Below are 18,031 nucleotides of genomic sequence, written 5' to 3' on the forward strand. Positions count from 1 at the left end.
ATCAGTACTTGTCGAAAGTCTGTTGTGTCCGAAGTCCGGTCGTCGTCGTCGACGTAGTCGAGGAATGAGCTTTTGATGGTCCTAGGAGGCGGCTCCGCTCCAAGCAGGTGGCTGCAGGGGTGATTTCTGCGAAAACATCCCAGCAGGAACTGCTTTGAGAGGAGTTCATTATGCCCTCTGACTGGGAACATGTGCGTCTCGCTTTGGAGGTGTTAAATCAATAGGTCGTCAGCAGCGGTAAGATTTTTTTCCATAGAATTTATCTCTTAAATTGCTCTCTAAGATAGTTATAGAACTAATAATTTTACAAAGTGTAAGCCAAAATTGAACTGTGTTAAAAATAAATATTTATTAATAATTATCTACTTGCGTAATATACATTAATATTAAATATTTTAAATATATTTAAGCTCTGTGTAAATAACATAAGTCACTTAAAATATTTTTTTCAATTCAGGTTCAAAGAATTCAATTTTGAACTACATATATGGGACTTTCATCGCCGCTTTCGGGGTCCGCATCGGATATTATATATTCATCTTCATTACTTAACTTGAGAAACTCAATCTTTTGAATTAATTCTTCTCTAGTATGCGGTAAATTTATTTTATCATGTAATTGTTTCCTAAGCTGCGTGTCACTTTCAATTCCTTCACCAGAACCCGTCTCTTCTAAATCTTCTTGCTTTTTACCCTTATCCATGTACCGAATGAAAGCCCTTCGTTTCCTTTCTGGTAAAGATTTTATAAGTCGTTCCATTTCCACTTTCAATTTGACTTGTTCTTCCATTGTTGGCTGTGGTGGTTCTATGACAACTTGCTCTTCACTCTTCAGACATTTAGCGCATACATGTGTTTCTAGAGCACAGTGTCGACAAAGCACATGGTACGCTTTGATAATATTCTTCTGCTCACAACGAGTACACTTTTTTGGTTGAGTAAGGGGTTTATACTTCTTATACTTAATTTTCCATTCTATGACATCTTTGCAATGTTGACAAACCTCGGAGACGTGCAAAGAATTTATTTTCTTTTGTAGATTTGTTTTGTCGTGCAGGTCGTTTTTGAAAACTGTTCGATTTTTATGCTTTTGAGATCGTGTCCTCGTTGCATTACCACGCTGAGTGCTCATTTTGACAATAACTTTATTATTTTAGGCAATTAAAAATAAAAAAGTGGTATGAAACATGTTTTAAGATATGAGATTAATCAATCGATTACAGATAAACTAATTATCGATTTTTCAAATATCTAGAAACAAACTTGTTGAAACCTGAAACTTTTACGTTGCAGTTACGCATCAGGAAATTACTATCAAGTTGATCACACAATCTACTTTTCAAATTTAATTTGAATTGTCGTAGGCTGCAAGCAACTTGATAATCAATAAAAAATTCGGTAAAGGTTCAGGAGAGCGGCTTTTCTGAAAACGTGCACCAATTTTCACGGGACTGCAATAAAAATTAATTATAACTTTTCCTATTTTGTATTTCTCATTTTTACTAATTCTCTTTCAGACTCGTATATTGAGAATATCGATATTTTACTTTATTTTTTTCTTATTATTATAATTTTTCTATTATGTATTTTTCAGTTTTACCAATTTTTTTTCAGACTCGAATATTGAGAATATCGATATTTTAATTTCTTTTTATTTTTCCAATTAATAATATTTTTCTATTATATATCTCTAATTTTTATCAATTCTTGTTTACAGCCTTATTCTCATGCCCTCACAAAAGTCACCAACCTCACTACAGTGATGTTTATCACTATAGTGAGGGTTACCTTATTCTGGCGAAAATTGAAAAAAACTTCAATGACTATGGAAACATATGTATTTTAATAATGTGAAGCATACACAAGCACAAGGTTGGTCGGAGTTAGCTTCCCGCTGTTTGCAAAACATTATGTAATGTTGCAGCTGCTCCTGAGTTGTCCTTTCCGTTTTTGTTCGCCTAGGAATATATGAAATTATTGTATATATATATGTTTAAAATTTGTAAAATTACTTACATATGCTGATTATCCATTTGTGTGTTCATTTTTGTTTGCTTATTTTTATTATTACCTCACGTGGTGACTTTTTTAAGCTTTTTTCTTAGGAGGTTTGAGCAAGAATAGCCTCACAAAATATGCCTCACAAGAAATCTCTCAAATTTTTCCTCTCAACTCAGTTGAGAGGTTTTTTCAGAATAGGGCTGTTAGTCTCCAATATCGAGAGTATCGATATTTCGAACCCGATGACTGTTTGTATCACTAGTGCTCAATTGAATTTCGAACAGTGATGCCGTTTATAGCGTAAATATCGTCCAAAATCGAAATATTTTTTATTGTTTTTATTGCAAAAAAAAAACAGAAAAATAGATAACGCGCCATATATATTCATAAAATGGAATTAAGAACACGAATTTTAAGACCTCTTCCGTGAAAATTGGTGCACGTTTCGGAAAAGCCGCTCTCCTGAACCTTTACCAAAATTCAAGACGCAATTTGTGACTAGTTACTATTCACCTAAAGTGGGCATACACGATACACATGTGCGTTCGATCGGTATGTGTGCGCATGCGGTATAGGTTTGTGCGCGTACCGATCCATGTTCGCGAAAATGTTTGATTTTATACGATCGGTGTGCGCACATGTGTGTCGTGTATGGCGTTGTTTGCGCACAAAATCTCATTTCTCTCGTGTCGCCGAACAGTAAAGATCGCAGACGAACAATGACAAGTGTTAAGGGGGGAGCCTGCTTTATAGGCTTGAAAAAATCGTTTTTTTTTTTTGATGATTTTTTTTAGGAGGGAAAGAAATAATTGATTCAAGCAAAATTTCTGGCTTAATAGTTATATAGTTGAACATCTTTCACAAATTTTTTAAGAAAATTAAAAAAAAAGTGTAAAATTTTAAAATTTTTTTTTAATTGAAAAAAGTGGGTTTTGACCAAAAAAACTTAACTTTATGTTGTTTAAAAATATATTCAAACTTGACTTTTCTTAGTCTTTTGGTTTAAATAGAAGGTAACTTTATGCCAATGATAATAAACTTTGCCCTAATTCCATACGACGTTTATTTTTTTTTTCTATCCTGCCCGCCTTTTAAAAATAATCATAAAAATGGAAAGCCGAGAAATCAAGCTTCAAAGTTTTCGCTTTTTGCCCAAGCGCTCATATATCTGTTAGAGGAGTTAGAAATAGATAAAAGTGCTACATTAGATATAAATTCGAAGAAATGTTCCGCTTGCCTGTCGCACATGTTCACTGTGTGAAGAACGAACGCAAAATGGATTTGTATGTCGTGCATTGGCGAAACGAATTTATGCAGATCGAACGCACATGTGTGTCGTGTATGCCCATTTTTAACAGGCTGTAGCATTAGTCTCAAAATATTGACTCAAATTTGAGACCTGATAGTTAGCAGGTCACAAAACTAAAAAGAACTCTTGTTCGCCATTTGGAATATATTGAATAGAGATCATCATAGATATTAATCGATTGTCGTTTTTTACATTTTGTGAGCAACTCAAACACGAAAAGGTAAAAAATAAATCAATTTTACATAAATTTCATAAATATTATGAAGCAAAGTTAACAAAAATTTTCATTTTTATTGATAACTATGGTTTTTGACGATGTTATAGATATTTTAATATTTGTTATTGACATATTTATTTCCATTCAAGTGTAAAAACATCTCTGAATGATGAAATGTAATAGATTTTGTGACTGTCACTTACAGAATAGCAAAATCGTCTCAAGTCTCAAAAATTGTCTCTAACTTAAAATCTTAAATTTACCGTGCGATTCTGTAACGTGAGACAGTCTCAAGTCTCTAAATTTGAGATTTTGAGTTAGAGACAATTTTTGAGACTTGAGACGATTTTGCTATTCTGTAAGTGACAGTCACAAAATCTATTACATTTCATCATTCAGAGTAGTTTTTTACAGTTGAATGGAAATAAATATGTCGATAACAAATATTAAATTTTCTATAACATCGTCAAAAAACATAGTTATCAATAAAAATGAAAATATATGTTGACTTTGTTTCATAATATTTACGAAATTTATGTAAAATTTATTTATTTTTAACTTTTTCGTGTTTGAGTTGCTTACAAAATATAAAAATACGACAATCGATTAATATCTATGATGATCTCTATTCAGTATATTCAAAATGGCAGACAAGAGCTCTTTTTAGTTTTGTGACCGGCTAACTACCAGGTCTCAATATTTTGAGACTAACGCTAGAGACTGTTTAGTGAATAGTAACTAGTCTCAAATTGAGACTTTGCCTCAAAATGTTTCAAATAGAGACTAGAGACTGGTTACAGAATCCCGCTATTAGAGACTTGAGACTGTATCACAGTACAGAATCGCACGGAAATGTTCTTTGTGGGAACACTGTTACTGTTGTGGTGAAATTTCATTATTGGTAGTTTACTAATTCAAGAATAGTTGTAAAGAGGTGATGAAAATTTTGCAAATACATCTAAAAAGGATCCGAAAAAGTTTTATAAAGGTTTTAAAAAGTTGAAAAATTCAGAGTATCAATAAGTAAAAATGACTGACGATGAAAACATTGCGAAACAAATGATAACGACGAGATCCCGTAATAAAGAAAAAAACGTACACAATGAAGTAAATTTACCTGAAGGCGACCGGTTACAATTGCAACAGCGCATATCAGAATTCATAGCCGGCACAGATGTTGAGTTGATTATTCCAGGGTTATCCAATGCCCAAAGGAAATATGCTCATAAATATATTGCTCGCCTTGGACTATTGTCGCGAAGTTATGGCTCGAAAAATAACCGCGTATTACATATTACACACCGTAAACGTCTAAAATCATCAGGGTGTTTACGTAAAATTGAATTGCCGTCTGCTAGTCGATCGGTATTGGAAAAATTACATTTATATGACACCCCGTCAATTGAGAGAAGCGCACTTGAACGTCGGCAACGTCTACAAAAAAAGAACCGACTGCGTAGCGAGGCTCTATTAGGTGGATTGGGACCACGTCTTGTGCCACCCCATCCAAAGCGCATATCTACCGAGCTTTATCGAGACAAAAGAGAACTTCCAATTTACTTTTATCAAGACGAAATAAATAAAATTTTGAAAGAAAGTCACGTGAGTAAATCAAATTAATGGAAACTAAGCTTTTTTTTTTAATTATGTACACGATTTCAGATTTTTATTATTAGTGGAGAAACTGGTTCGGGGAAAACCACCCAAGTGCCACAATATATTTTAAACGATAGTACGCGTAGAAGTCGTCCATGTAGAGTAGTGGTTACACAACCGAGACGAGTAGCAGCGGTTTCTGTCGCCAATAGAGTGGCAGAAGAAAGGGGTGAACAAATTGGAGATACTGTTGGTTATCAAATACGTTTGGAAAGTATGTAAGGGATAAGTGTCAAAAAAGATTTCGTTTTTATAATGCCATAATATCAATTTTAAGGTCGCGTTCATAAAAATACAAATTTGATCTACACAACAAGTGGTTGTCTACTACGATCCATAATGACCGATGCGAATGATTTCTTTCGAAAAATATCTCATTTAGTAATTGATGAAATTCACGAACGAGATAAGTACACTGATTTTATACTTATAACCATTAAGGACCAACTACGGAAAAATAAAGATTTCAAAGTTATTCTAATGTCAGCTACAATGGATATAAATTTATTGTCAAAATACTTCGAAAATTGCCCAGTGGTAAATGTACCCGGTCAGGGTTATAATGTAAAAATTTTCCACCTTGAAGACATTCTTTATCGAACGGGCTACCGAACCGCTTTAATGGACAAATATTTACGCTCAATGAACGAAATCGGCACAACAAAGTGTAGGGAAATATTTACGAACACTGACAAAGATGAGAGCAAATCAAATGGGATGCCATCAAATATAAATGATACACATTTACAACTAAGTTTAGATACCCTTATTGATCAGTGCTTTGCTGAAAACTACCAATGCGAAGAGGAATTATTCGCTTTGTTTGATCAAATTCAGTATTTTATTGAAAGTGAAGGTATGCCAGTGGATACGGTGCATTCACGAACAGGTAAAAAAAATGATTCATATAATTATTTTTAACTATAATAATGTTTAAATATGTTATAGGAACAACCGCACTTATGGCAGCTAGTAAATGTAATTTGCCAAAATATTTGAAACTATTTCTGCATCATAAAGCTAATGTCCATCTGGTTAATGTCGACGGCTTAACTGCTCTCGATTACGCGAACATGCATTCGGACAAAATTTGTATGAAAATATTGCAAAGTCTGGATATCTTTCAGAAAGAACAAATGATATTAAGCGAGGAATTGCACGAAAAGCAACGTATTTTATACGCCTATCAGAAGCAATTTAATGATGAGAATGAAGTTGATCATGATCTGATTTTATCACTAATAGAAGGTCTTTATCGTAGTCCCCACCCTGGTGCTATCATGGTATTTCTGCCAGGATACAATGATATAGTGCAACAAAGAGATCTTATTCAAAGTACACTTCCAGTTAATACATTTCGGATATGTATTCTTCATGGTCAGATGGATTCAAACGATCAGATCGAAGCCCTGCAAAGACATTCAGTTCGAAAAATAATACTATCTACAAATATTGGGCAGACGTCAATAACAATACCAGATTTGGCCTACATTATTGATTCGGGAAAAGTTAAAATGAAAACGCATGATTCAATAACGGAGTCGTCTCAACTTCAGTCAGTATGGATATCAAAAGCAGACGCAAATCAACGGTCTGGACGTGCTGGTCGGACTCAGAATGGTGTATGTTATCGATTATTTTCTACCGCAACTTATGAGTATATGCCAAAGTTTAGCGTTCCCGAATTTATGCGGATTCCCTTGACCGAAATTTGCTTGTATGCAAAGACGCTAGATCGTCAAAGCGATGTACAATCATATTTAGCTCGTTCTTTAAACCCTCCTTCAAACGTAAGTGTACAGAATGCTATTAAAAAACTGCGAATACTAGAAGTTTTTGATAGCGATGAAAACGTTACGGAGTTAGGCAGACATCTAGTTGAAATTCCCCTAGATGTTCAGCTTGGCAAGTGCTTGATGTACGGAATTTTTTTAAAATGTTTTGATTCTATATTGACAATTGTCGCTTATCATTCTGTAAAAGATCCTTTCATCTTACCAACAGACCGTGCAGCCCAAGGTCATGCTTCATTTCAGCGTAAATCTTTTGCAGGAAAGACTTTTAGTGATCAGCTGGGCATATTGTTGCTATATAAATCTTATTGCTCGGTTCGTAACAATAAGAAACGAGTTCGAGAGTTCTGTAGCAAATACTTCCTGTCACACTCTGCTATGGAAACATTTTGTGCAACGCGACGTCAAATAGCTGACCTATCATCACAAAAATTTCATGTTGGCCAAGAAGCATCTCTATTCAATGATGACTGGAATATTGTTCGTTGCTGTTTGGTTGCCGGGTTCTATCCTAATGTGGCAGTAATTGATCGTGAACATAAAACTTTAATATCGGGGGCCGAGAAACGATTGCTTCTACAACGGACATCCGCATTGAACCCGCCTGGTATGAAGAATTTTAAAGAATTCATTGATGAGTTACCATACGATTGGGTGGTGTTCTATGAAAAAACACGTGTTGGGAAAACTTGTTCCATAAACATGAACACTGTAGTTTCACCAGTAGTAATTATTCTTCACTGTGGCAAAGATTGTTTATTGGATGAAGATATATCAGACAACTCTGAAATTTCAGATAGCGAAGAACCGCTTTTAGAGTCGAAAGAAGATAGTTCAGATGCAAAAATAAACGAATTACTGAAGAAAAGCGTAAAAGCACTTTCATTATCAGAACCTACAGCAGCTAATAACCAAAGCGCTATAATGTCTTTGGATCATTGGATAAAATTTGAATTACCTACCAAAGACGCTAAAATGCTTTTACAACTTCGAGTTCTAATTAAATCTCAATTTGAAGCATTTTTACGAAGTGGACATTGTATGCAAACATCAACTTCAGTTTATTGCATACAAAAACTTCTTCATAGTTTAGAAAATATTTTTCCAACATAAATTACACTTGTTTTTATCTATATGTATTGTAATACTTAATACCGCAAGTACTGTCTTAATTTAGTCACTGTATTATGTATTTTTAATATGAAATTTTATATATCCATATTATATACATAAATACATAATTCATTAAATGTTGAAGCTGATGTTCAACTATAAAAATATTTTCAATGCTTGCTTGGCAATGTGTAAGATATTTTTTTTTATTCAAAACCCGTAAACAAACATTTTTTTAACTGGTGTATTGTTATTATCTCTATTATAAGCTTCCTAGGATTTTAAAATATAAGACATTAAAATAAATAATAAAAACACAAATATTTAAGAATCTTGGGATATTTTGTATGTAATTTAGTAGACTTGGTAATCTTATATATTTTCAAATATTTTACACTCCTGCCCTTCGGATAATTACAACTTCAACACAGTAGGAATTGACAACTGATAAACTTATGATGCTTTACGGTTTAGATTTCAATTGAATTTTCAAAATTTTTCTTGAGCGAAAACAACTCAATTCGAACTTTTTCGTGGCATTACTGCTACCTAATGGTTATAGTTGAGCATTTGTGGAGTAGAAGGTAGAAAAAAGAGTAAATAAACTATTTCAAATGAATTTATACATAAACTATATATGTATAACCACTTTGTTGCACTATTTATATATGAACTACTTTTAAGTCAATAGAAATACATATAAAAATAGTTTCAAACAAGTAAAGAAGGACTAAGTTCGGTGCATCCCGCATTCCCCTAGAAATATGTGTAAGACCTTTATCCTCTACAGAACTTTTTGTCCCAGGAGGCGCGGCAATGCTTTACTGTGTGAAGATGCAAATTCATTTGACAATATTCTTAATATCTATAGTTTAAAAGTATATAAATTAAATAAATACATTAGATCAGATGCGGATACATATATACTTAGTTGGGTCAGCGTAGATATTAAGTAACCATGTAAGCACTTAATTTACTATTATTTTTGAACATTTTTATAACCTAAAAATTGAACTGGTTATTTAGTTACAATTAGAATGGGTAGAATGGCAAATAAGTTGTTCAAGGTTATTCATAGTTAATTGTACCCATGTACATATGTACATATGTATGTGTGCTAAACAAGTAGTATAGATGCACATATTCTTTACATAGTGCGTAGTGCGTTTGGTAATATACTGGTAAAATAACATTGTTAATACACGTATGGATAAAAATTATGTGAATTACACACATATATATGTATGTACCAGTATGCATGTAAATATATACATATATAATAAAAAGTTTTGACAATGGTCTGGAAAAAGATTAAGTTACTTTATAATAGCAATTCCATCATCAATCAGTAGTATACATACGTACATACCTACATATGTAAGTATGTATTTATGTACTATAAGGTTTTGGGAATAGTCTGGAAAAAGAAAAGATTAAGTTTCTTTATAATAGCTAATCCATCATTAACTGTTTTATATTGGTTAATCTAAAATTAGCGAATTAATTCTTATCCACATCGAACAGTGGGGCAAATACGCTGTTAAGAATGATTTGCTAATTAAAAATGTTGTGTATATATAATAGGTCAAATATTAGTAAATAAGAAAGAAAATGTAATTAGTCCGCAAATGTGTATGTATATAACTAAATCTATAAATCCAATTCTGATCAAACTGATTTTCAAAGTTGCATGTTCAGTTGGATATTCGAATTATGAAATATATTAGTACATAAAAATATTTATAAGTTTAAAACAAATAATAAAATTTCAATAACAGAAATAATTTGTAGCTAAACGATGCCGCTGTAAAAGGTATTCATACATACATACATATGTCTGAATGACTATATGATTTATGATGGTAATCGTAAATTTTCTACAATCTAAACAATCGGTAACTTCGACTTATAAAATAGCCAAGTAAAATTTAAAATGAAACAGTCGTTAATTCTTCGTCAGCTAACATTAACTGAAATAATGAAAGTCCTCACAGTAATATTACTTATTTGCCTTGCGAATGTGGTAATTGTTTAACATTTCTTGAAATTTAGAATGTGAAATATATAAATTTCCTTTTCAGATTGGTGCTAACAAAGTTGTATTACCAAAAGTTAACTATGAAGGAATTGTAGATGATTTTATAAAAGAAGCTCAAGAAATTACTATTAAAACTGCCAACGCTTTGGAATCGCAATATAAAATAATCGTTGTAGAACCCACAAACCAAGTTGACGCTGTAGTACAGAATATTGAGGATCGCCGCGAAGAGAGTCCAAAGTGTGTAGAAGTTAAGGATCCTGAGGTTCAGATCGTGGTGGACAGCTTACATGATGAAATTAATGTTTGCGGCGCTATTGCTGTTAAAACGTCCGCGGGAATTATGAATGATGTTAACGCTGCAACTCAGCAGATAGTATTGGACGGTTATGACGTTTTAAAACTTTATCAAAAATGCAAAAACTACAAAAACAGTGTTTTAAAGAATTCCTGTTACGCTAAACTATCAATTAAAGTTACATTGTACATTAAAAACTCGCGTCGATCTATAAATACTATCAAAGGTGCTAAACATCGTGTTCCTGCAGTATTCTCTGAAGCAGATGATTGCACACATACGGCTGCAGATCTAGCCATTGTTGATTTAAATGCCATTCATACCGATGTTGTTTCCTGTATAAATGAAAATAATTAAAAAAAAAAATAAAGAAATATTTATTGGAGTATATACCCACCGAGACCTTTAAAAAGTATTTGATATTTTGACTTGCGATTTTTTGAGTTAAAATTAGGATTTTTTCGACATTACGTCAATATAAGGAGAAGTAATACATATTTTAAATAAACAAGTAAGGAAGGGCTAAGTTCGGGTGCAACCGAACATTTTTTACTCTAGAAACTTGCAAGAATCAAAAACAGGGAAATACTTTAAGGTGTAAAACCAAACATATGTGTATAGTAAAGTCAGCCGGATGTTCGAAAGGTACAAAGATACACTTTTATGAATAAAATACGCTCTTTTATTTTCATTGTGATAATTCACATATTGGCCGATATGTGCGGTACAAAGTCACCTATTATAAGAGAAGGATCAACTATAGGTATCGGGGTCTAGATATTCGGTACCTATGGGCTTGAACAGTTTTGATTGGATTTAAAAAATTTTTGGTCATAAGGTGGCACACTAAAGACATTATTCGTGCAAAGTTTTATTCCGTTATCAGAGGTCGGTGCCACGCCCACTTTTTCAAAAAAAAAAAAATTCCCCTGTTAGGATCCTCTGTATCAAATTATAGAGATATACATATACAAGTATTAATGTAGTGCTTAGTTATGGCACTTTATATTTTTTTGATTAATGGTGATTCGTGGGCATGACAGTGGTCCGATTACGCCCATTTACGAACTCGAAATTTTTTTGTACTAAGGAACCTGTGTACCAAGTTTCATTGAGATATCTTAGATTTTACTCAAGTTACAGCTTGCACGGACGGACAACTTTTCTCGTCATCCTAATCATTTATATATATGTACATATCTATATAACCGTATATCTATCTCGCTTAGTTTTAGGTGATACGTACAACCGTTAGGTGAACAAAACTATAATACTCTGTTGCAACTGGTTGCAAAGTATCAAAATGCAGTTTGTTTGGGAAATAACAACGTAAGCTTCCACCAAGTTTTGGGAAAAAAATTTATTTGTAAAAATAAAAACCCAAAAATTCGAACTATTCACAAAAAAGTCTAATCCTTCATTCACATCCTTCCCTTTCTTTTTCTGACCTCAGATCGATCGCAAATTATTTTTTCCTCAATGTTTGTTTATTGATCTTTCATGTCTAATGGGTTCAATCTACTACGAATTTCATTTTTTTAAAAATTTACTTTGATCTACTGCAGGTGTTGGCACATTTTTATTTTAATAATGTTGCGAAAGAATTCATTATTCCAATAAAACAAAGAACCGGTCGAAGAAAATATTTCTGCCGGTCTGGCAAGTGTTACTGAAGATCGCAATTTGTCTAATCCAAGACATTCTGTAGGATTGGGGCTGTCTCAAACCACAACCTTGTGACTATTGAGAAGAGATTTTGGATTGCAGCCATATAAAATTGTTCTCACTCAAGAACTGAAGCCATTGGACCACCGTAAACGTCGTGAACTTGTTAATTTTGCCTTGAAACAACTTGAAAGCGATAACAATTTTTTTAAGAAAAAAACTCACTTGTACCATATCTGAGTGGTGCATACACCATACACATTCACCTAAGTTGACAATTTGTTCTGGTTTTTGATTTGGTGAAATCATCGGCCCATACTTCTTTCAAAATGAAGTTTTGTTACTGTCAATGGATAGCGGTAATGATCGATGATAACCAACTTTTTATAACCGCACTAGAAAAAGGTTGATCTTGACAAAATCTGGTTCCAACAAGATAGGGCTACGTGTCACACTGTATATGCAACAACCGAATTATTGTATGAAAAGTTTGGTTATTGGATTATTACACAAAATTGTGACATTGAAGGATTCTAAGAAGTTGTGATTTAACACCATTAGAAACCAGGCTATCTTCAATCTTTAGAAGTCAATATTGAAGGTGCTATTCATGACATACTACTTGAAAAAGTACTCGTAAATTGAGTTCATCGTATTCATTCATTCCTGCAAAGGAAGTCGTGGAGGATTAATTGTATTGATTAAACGTCACATGTTTTTAACAAAATCGTTATATGGTTATAATCAGAATCTTATTTTCACAGGGTGTATAGGATAAATTTGGGTGTTATCGCTTGAATGGTTTAGAAGGTATGTACATTAAAATTGTTGAAGGCTACAACCACGCCCACTTTTTAAAAAAATGTCCAACCGTAGATGGCCCTACCTAATGCGTTTCGTTGTAATAAATAACAGCCTTTTACCTTTGTGTGGAGCTTAGTTATGACACTTCATAGGCTTAAGGTTAATTGGGTATCAAGAAATACATATGTACAATATACCAAGTTTCATTAAGATATCTAAATTTTTATTAAAGTTGTCGCTTTCATGGACATACGGATGGACAGATGGTCGCCCGTATTTCAATTCTTCTGGTGATGCCAATCATTTATACATATATAACTCCGATTTAGTATAAAATGACACAAACAACCGCTAGGTGAACAAAACTATACTAGTTTCTAGCAACATGTAGCAAGAGTATAAAATCGTTTCATGTGCCTTTCCACCTAAATATCGACGGACACACAACTGATTGGCTATAACCTTTATATTCCAAAAAAATCCCTGGTTTTACATGTTGAAAGCTTCGTGAAGATGTTTCTTTTTATTATCTCTAAAATTTTAAATTACGCTGGCATATTGGAATTGCCCTGGGTACTAAGTTTGGAAATTGAAAATCACCAAATATCTGGAAGAACAAAAATTACTACACCTTTTATTTACTTTTTAATTTAACGACTTATTGCATGTAAAATAAATTGTATTAATCAAGAGCAGGTACATATAACCTTCGCCGTTCGAACACGTCAATAGTTTAGGATTACATTAAAATCGGATTGTATATTCATATTGCAATATTTGCAAAACTCTTAGTTACGATGTTTCAAACTAAAAAAGTATTAAGTACCACACCAATCCATAAACATAAAAATTTTACGCCTTTTATGGTTTAAAAATCACAAAATCTACTGCGAAAGACACCATGTCCGCAACGGCGACTGAGAGGGTATAACCAAATGAAATGACGAACGAAAGACTTTAGTAGCAAGCGCAGCTTCACGACCAGTTTTAAATAAATACATTGAGTTCAAGTTGAGTCGGGCTGCGTACTCGTTTGTTCTTTAAAATGCCTATATTTGTTTGTATGTGTGTTAAAAATTTCATTCGTGTAACATAGATACTCTGTGAGGTGTGTAAGCCATATTCAAATGTACATATGTACATATGTATTTATACTGAATTTTGATTACTGCTTTGAACTTGTTAACTAGAAGTATTAGTTGTTCTTTAAACGTGAATAAAACCAGACGTGGTCATTTGAAGTTACAAAAAATATAATATCTCTCGAAATTGAAATCCGATGAATATATTTTATTCACAAAATAATTAATGTTCGAAGACATGACTGTATATGGTATTATTGTTCAAATAATACTAGTTTGCAACTAATAATTTTATCGCAGTAATAGATAATTTCAATTAAATATGACTTAGTAAAATAATAAAACCAAAATGACGATCATAAAACAATTGTTTCGGTGAGTACTGTGAAATATAAATGTCATTGCAAGTTTAAATAGCATTGAAACATGAGCCGAGTAGGCACCTAGTGAAATCAGGTAAATAAGATTGAGGGCCGATTGCCGAACGCGAAATATTTTATTAATGTCCTATAGTAAAATCCATTCTACTTATATTGAAAGAGAAATTGAGAGATAAAAAGTTGCACTCTCGCTGTTTAGGTTCATTCCAGTGCAGAGTGTGTGAGAATGTTTGTTTGCATTTGTGAGGGTTAAGGTCACGAAGCAGTAATTATTTATACTATACATGTATAGCATCTAATGATGTCATAATGATGTTGAAAACATTCAATATCGAAATTTTAAATGCCTTCTCCAAAATGCAAGTTCAAATATGCTACAACCAAATGTCAAAAGCAAATATTTAACAAAACAATTTTATCTGCAATCTTTTAGCTTGGTCTAGAACCAAATCGTTCATATGCAGGTAATGGTCAAAATATTGTATAAATATTATATTGTCTAACGAACTCTTATTTTCACAGAACGGGCGAATGTTCTTTTGTAAAGTTTTAATTCACGAGTTACATAAATTAGATATATTCTGTACGCATTTTTTCAGTTTGTTGATTTACCTTCCCAGTGGACCACAAGGTTTTTTACGGAGTTGCATCTTAAAGCTATTTTAGAATCTTGAATCATATGTTATTTGTCGATCTATTTTTCAGACACTGCACACAAAATAAAGGCTTTTGTTTTAGCTAATCACTAATTATTCTCCTTAAAGTCATGTAATAGTCTACAGCAGTAATCATTAATCAATTAATAAATAAGGAACGGCTAAGTTCTGATGTAACCGAACATTTCATACTTTGCAACTTATCAGGATAAAAGCAGAGGAAATATCTCCAGGTGCTTGCAAAACTTTATTTAGAAATGTTGGTAATTCGTGGACCAACTTCACATATTTTTGGCAATACACTAGAGTATATCAAATATTATACCTTCAGTAATTTTGCTAAGATATCATACATGTTGGACAATTTATAAGGAGTAAAGTCAAATTAGAATCATGTCAAAGTTCACGCAAGTGAGGAAAGTTCTCTGATCGCCATTCATTTGGGAGTGGCCAGAAAAGATTCAAGCAGCTCACGACTTTCGGTCTTTGCCCAAGTATTCTCTGGGTAGCCAAAGAACATTCGTTTGAAAGTGAGCAAAAGTGAGAAGGCGAAACAACCCCTACACAGGGTTGTGCGCTGGGTTTGAGGCCCGCTACGTAAAGAGGCCCCAATGAACAGTAAAAAACAGCCACGGATATCCCCTTTTGATGACGACCATGGCAAACGAAATAAGGTTTACGATTTGAGGGCATGCACCTGGAATGTCCGGTCCCTTAATTGGGAAAGTGCCGCTGCCCAGCTAGTTGATGTCCGGGTGAAAATAAAGGCTGACATCACCGCCATCCAAGAAATGCGATGGACGGGGCAAGGACTGAGGCGAGTAGGTCCTTGTGGCATTTACTACATTGGCCAGTGGGATTCATGATGGGAGAGAGGCTCCGTCTCCGAGTACTGTCATTCACTCCGGTGGATGAACGTCTAGCCACAATCCGTATCAAAGCGAAGTTCTTCAACATATCGCTGATTTGCGCTCACGTCCCGTTGGAAGAGAAGGACGATGTGACTAAAAATGTATGTGCGTCTTCCACGAAACTTCTGTTTAATATATGCCAACACAATTTCAATAGGGTTTGCATCGGGCGACCAAATCCAATGTAACGATGCCAGATTTAGTTTTCCACTGAGTACTGAGTTTGCTGCGGTGTTTAGGATCGTTGTCCTCCTGCAGAATCCAATCTTCAGATAGCAGTAAAGCCTTTTTGTATATTTTTACCATTTTCTCGGCATTTAGGTTGTCAGTAAAGAGGTACAAAGTGCCGAATCCCTGCTTTGAGTATCAGCCCTAAAGATGTACTTTTATTCCATGTTTTACGGTCCGCTGAACAAGCCTATTGGTGGAAGTTGACCAGGCTCGCGTAAGGACAGAACGTGCCCATATAGAACATTCATCAGTAAAAATGACATTTTCAAAATCTCTAACAATATTCTCATGCGCCCAAGCGAGTCGCTTTGTCATAATTTTTTCAGTCAACAGAGGCTTCTTCATTGTGTTGCGCCATTTCAGTGTGAAGTCAGTATGTATGTCAGTCAGTATGAAGAAGGGTTCGGATAGTTTTGTAGGATATATCTAAACCTTTTGCCATTAATTTTGCTTGTCCTTGCCACAGTTTTAAAGCAGGATTTTCGCGAAAACAGATTCACTATTCTTTTTCATCTTTTTTGTTCACTTTTCCTATCGAACCACGTTCTGGTAAATCATCAACATTTTTAACCACTATATATCGCTGTATCCACTTCTGTACAAATGTCTTCGACTTTCTCATATATTTAGCAGCCGCTGCTTGCGACATTTTGGGACCTTTCGGGTGGATGCAAAGGAACACAGCTTCGTAGTGCGACGAGTACTTAGCACTCATGGCGTAAGTAGTTTTTAACAAAACCGTTATATGGTAAGTGGGCGGGGATAAAACCGGAATTTTCTTATTTTCACATGGCGGATAGGGATCCTAAGAAAATTTTTGAAAGGAATTTGTACACTAAGATTCATCAAGTTATTTGAATTTTTTCTCAAGTTATCTCTTTCATGGACAAACAAAGAGTCCATAGGAATTCAACACGTCTCGTCATCCTGATCATTTATATATATGGAACCCTATATATTTTGCATTTAAGCCTTTCTCGATATGTTCTTTTGAGCGAGAAGTGTCAAGTGGCTTCAGTGTTCACGTGGTCAGAAAGTCTTTCCATATGAAATTTGGCATATTTGTAGATTGATGCGGCAACTGAGTTAAAACCGAAAGCAGAGTTAATAGCGGTAGAAATTATTCCTGAAGTAATTTGCAGAAATCTGCCGCGTTGACAATCCTTGGCTGGATAAAAATCCGGGTCCTTTCCGGTTACGTAGACCCGACTGTCGTGGAAACGGATGAAACATTTCTCATACATAATGGCTACAAAAACTAAATATAACTAAATAATAATTTCCACATAATCAAATTTTCGTGCCCTTTTTTAATACGAAAACTATAACAGCTGTATTATTGGTATATACATATGTATGTACATATGTACATCAATAATTTTTGTGATAGAAGAGACAGTTTTATAAAATTTTTAACAAAGCAAGCCGCAACGTCAACAAGTTTCTCAAATGGATCTACAAATACATCACTTTGTTTTCCAAATCAGAAAATGTTGCAATTGAAACTAAAGCGTTTCTGGCATTATATTTTAATTTCATTCTTTAAATACGTAATCAAATTTATCACATTTCTTATTTTTAGTAGAAAAGTTTAAGAGTATGAAATATCAGTTATCTATTTATAAATATGTATGTATCATTGAATGTTCTTATAATTTTGTCGTTTAGTTAAAATGTTTTATTATATTATAATTATTTAACCAAATACTAACAGAATAGAACTTTTCACAATGATGGAGTATATGAGGTCTTACATGTTTTAAAAGTGCAAATCCGGACGTTGAGTTCTGACGTCAGAAACATAGGATTTAAGAGCTTAACATATCGACATTTGGCTCTAGGAATGTTTACATAATACTGAAAATTTTGTGATTAATA

The 18,031-nt window shown here is 33.6% G+C and overlaps 3 protein-coding genes and 1 long non-coding RNA gene across 5 annotated transcripts; 3 read left to right on the top strand and 1 right to left on the bottom strand.

Annotated features, from left to right (window-relative positions):
* Window positions 1-324: 324 nt before the first annotated feature.
* LOC105228317 (uncharacterized protein C9orf85 homolog) lies at window positions 325-1,227 on the bottom strand. The gene has a single exon (XM_011208112.4). The coding sequence runs from the start codon at window positions 1,129-1,131 to the stop codon at window positions 469-471; it is 663 nt and encodes a 220-aa protein (XP_011206414.1). The 5' UTR covers window positions 1,132-1,227; the 3' UTR covers window positions 325-468.
* A 2,742-nt stretch (window positions 1,228-3,969) lies between these two features.
* On the top strand, window positions 3,970-8,411 carry LOC105228318 (3'-5' RNA helicase YTHDC2). Its single transcript, XM_049455819.1, has 4 exons — window positions 3,970-5,128; window positions 5,189-5,396; window positions 5,460-6,071; window positions 6,131-8,411. The coding sequence occupies exons 1-4, from the start codon at window positions 4,556-4,558 to the stop codon at window positions 8,086-8,088; spliced, it is 3,351 nt and encodes a 1,116-aa protein (XP_049311776.1). The 5' UTR covers window positions 3,970-4,555; the 3' UTR covers window positions 8,089-8,411.
* Window positions 8,412-9,958: 1,547 nt separating this feature from the next.
* LOC105228319 (uncharacterized) lies at window positions 9,959-10,839 on the top strand. Of its 2 annotated transcripts, none has more exons than XM_011208116.4 (2): window positions 9,959-10,111; window positions 10,170-10,839. In XM_011208116.4, exons 1-2 carry the CDS (start codon window positions 10,022-10,024, stop codon window positions 10,779-10,781), a joined length of 702 nt encoding a protein of 233 aa, XP_011206418.1. In that variant the 5' UTR covers window positions 9,959-10,021; the 3' UTR covers window positions 10,782-10,839. The 2 variants fall into 2 exon arrangements, with proteins under 2 accessions (XP_011206418.1, XP_029407010.1); XM_029551150.2 differs by having other exon boundaries at window positions 9,971-10,108.
* Window positions 10,840-14,356: 3,517 nt separating this feature from the next.
* LOC125778424 (uncharacterized) lies at window positions 14,357-16,871 on the top strand. The gene is made up of 2 exons (XR_007422688.1): window positions 14,357-14,819; window positions 14,878-16,871. It is a non-coding gene; the product is annotated as an uncharacterized LOC125778424 (long non-coding RNA).
* Window positions 16,872-18,031: the final 1,160 nt, after the last annotated feature.

The sequence above is a fragment of the Bactrocera dorsalis genome, chromosome 4, assembly GCF_023373825.1.
Source record: "Bactrocera dorsalis isolate Fly_Bdor chromosome 4, ASM2337382v1, whole genome shotgun sequence".
Classification (NCBI taxonomy): domain Eukaryota; kingdom Metazoa; phylum Arthropoda; class Insecta; order Diptera; family Tephritidae; genus Bactrocera; species Bactrocera dorsalis.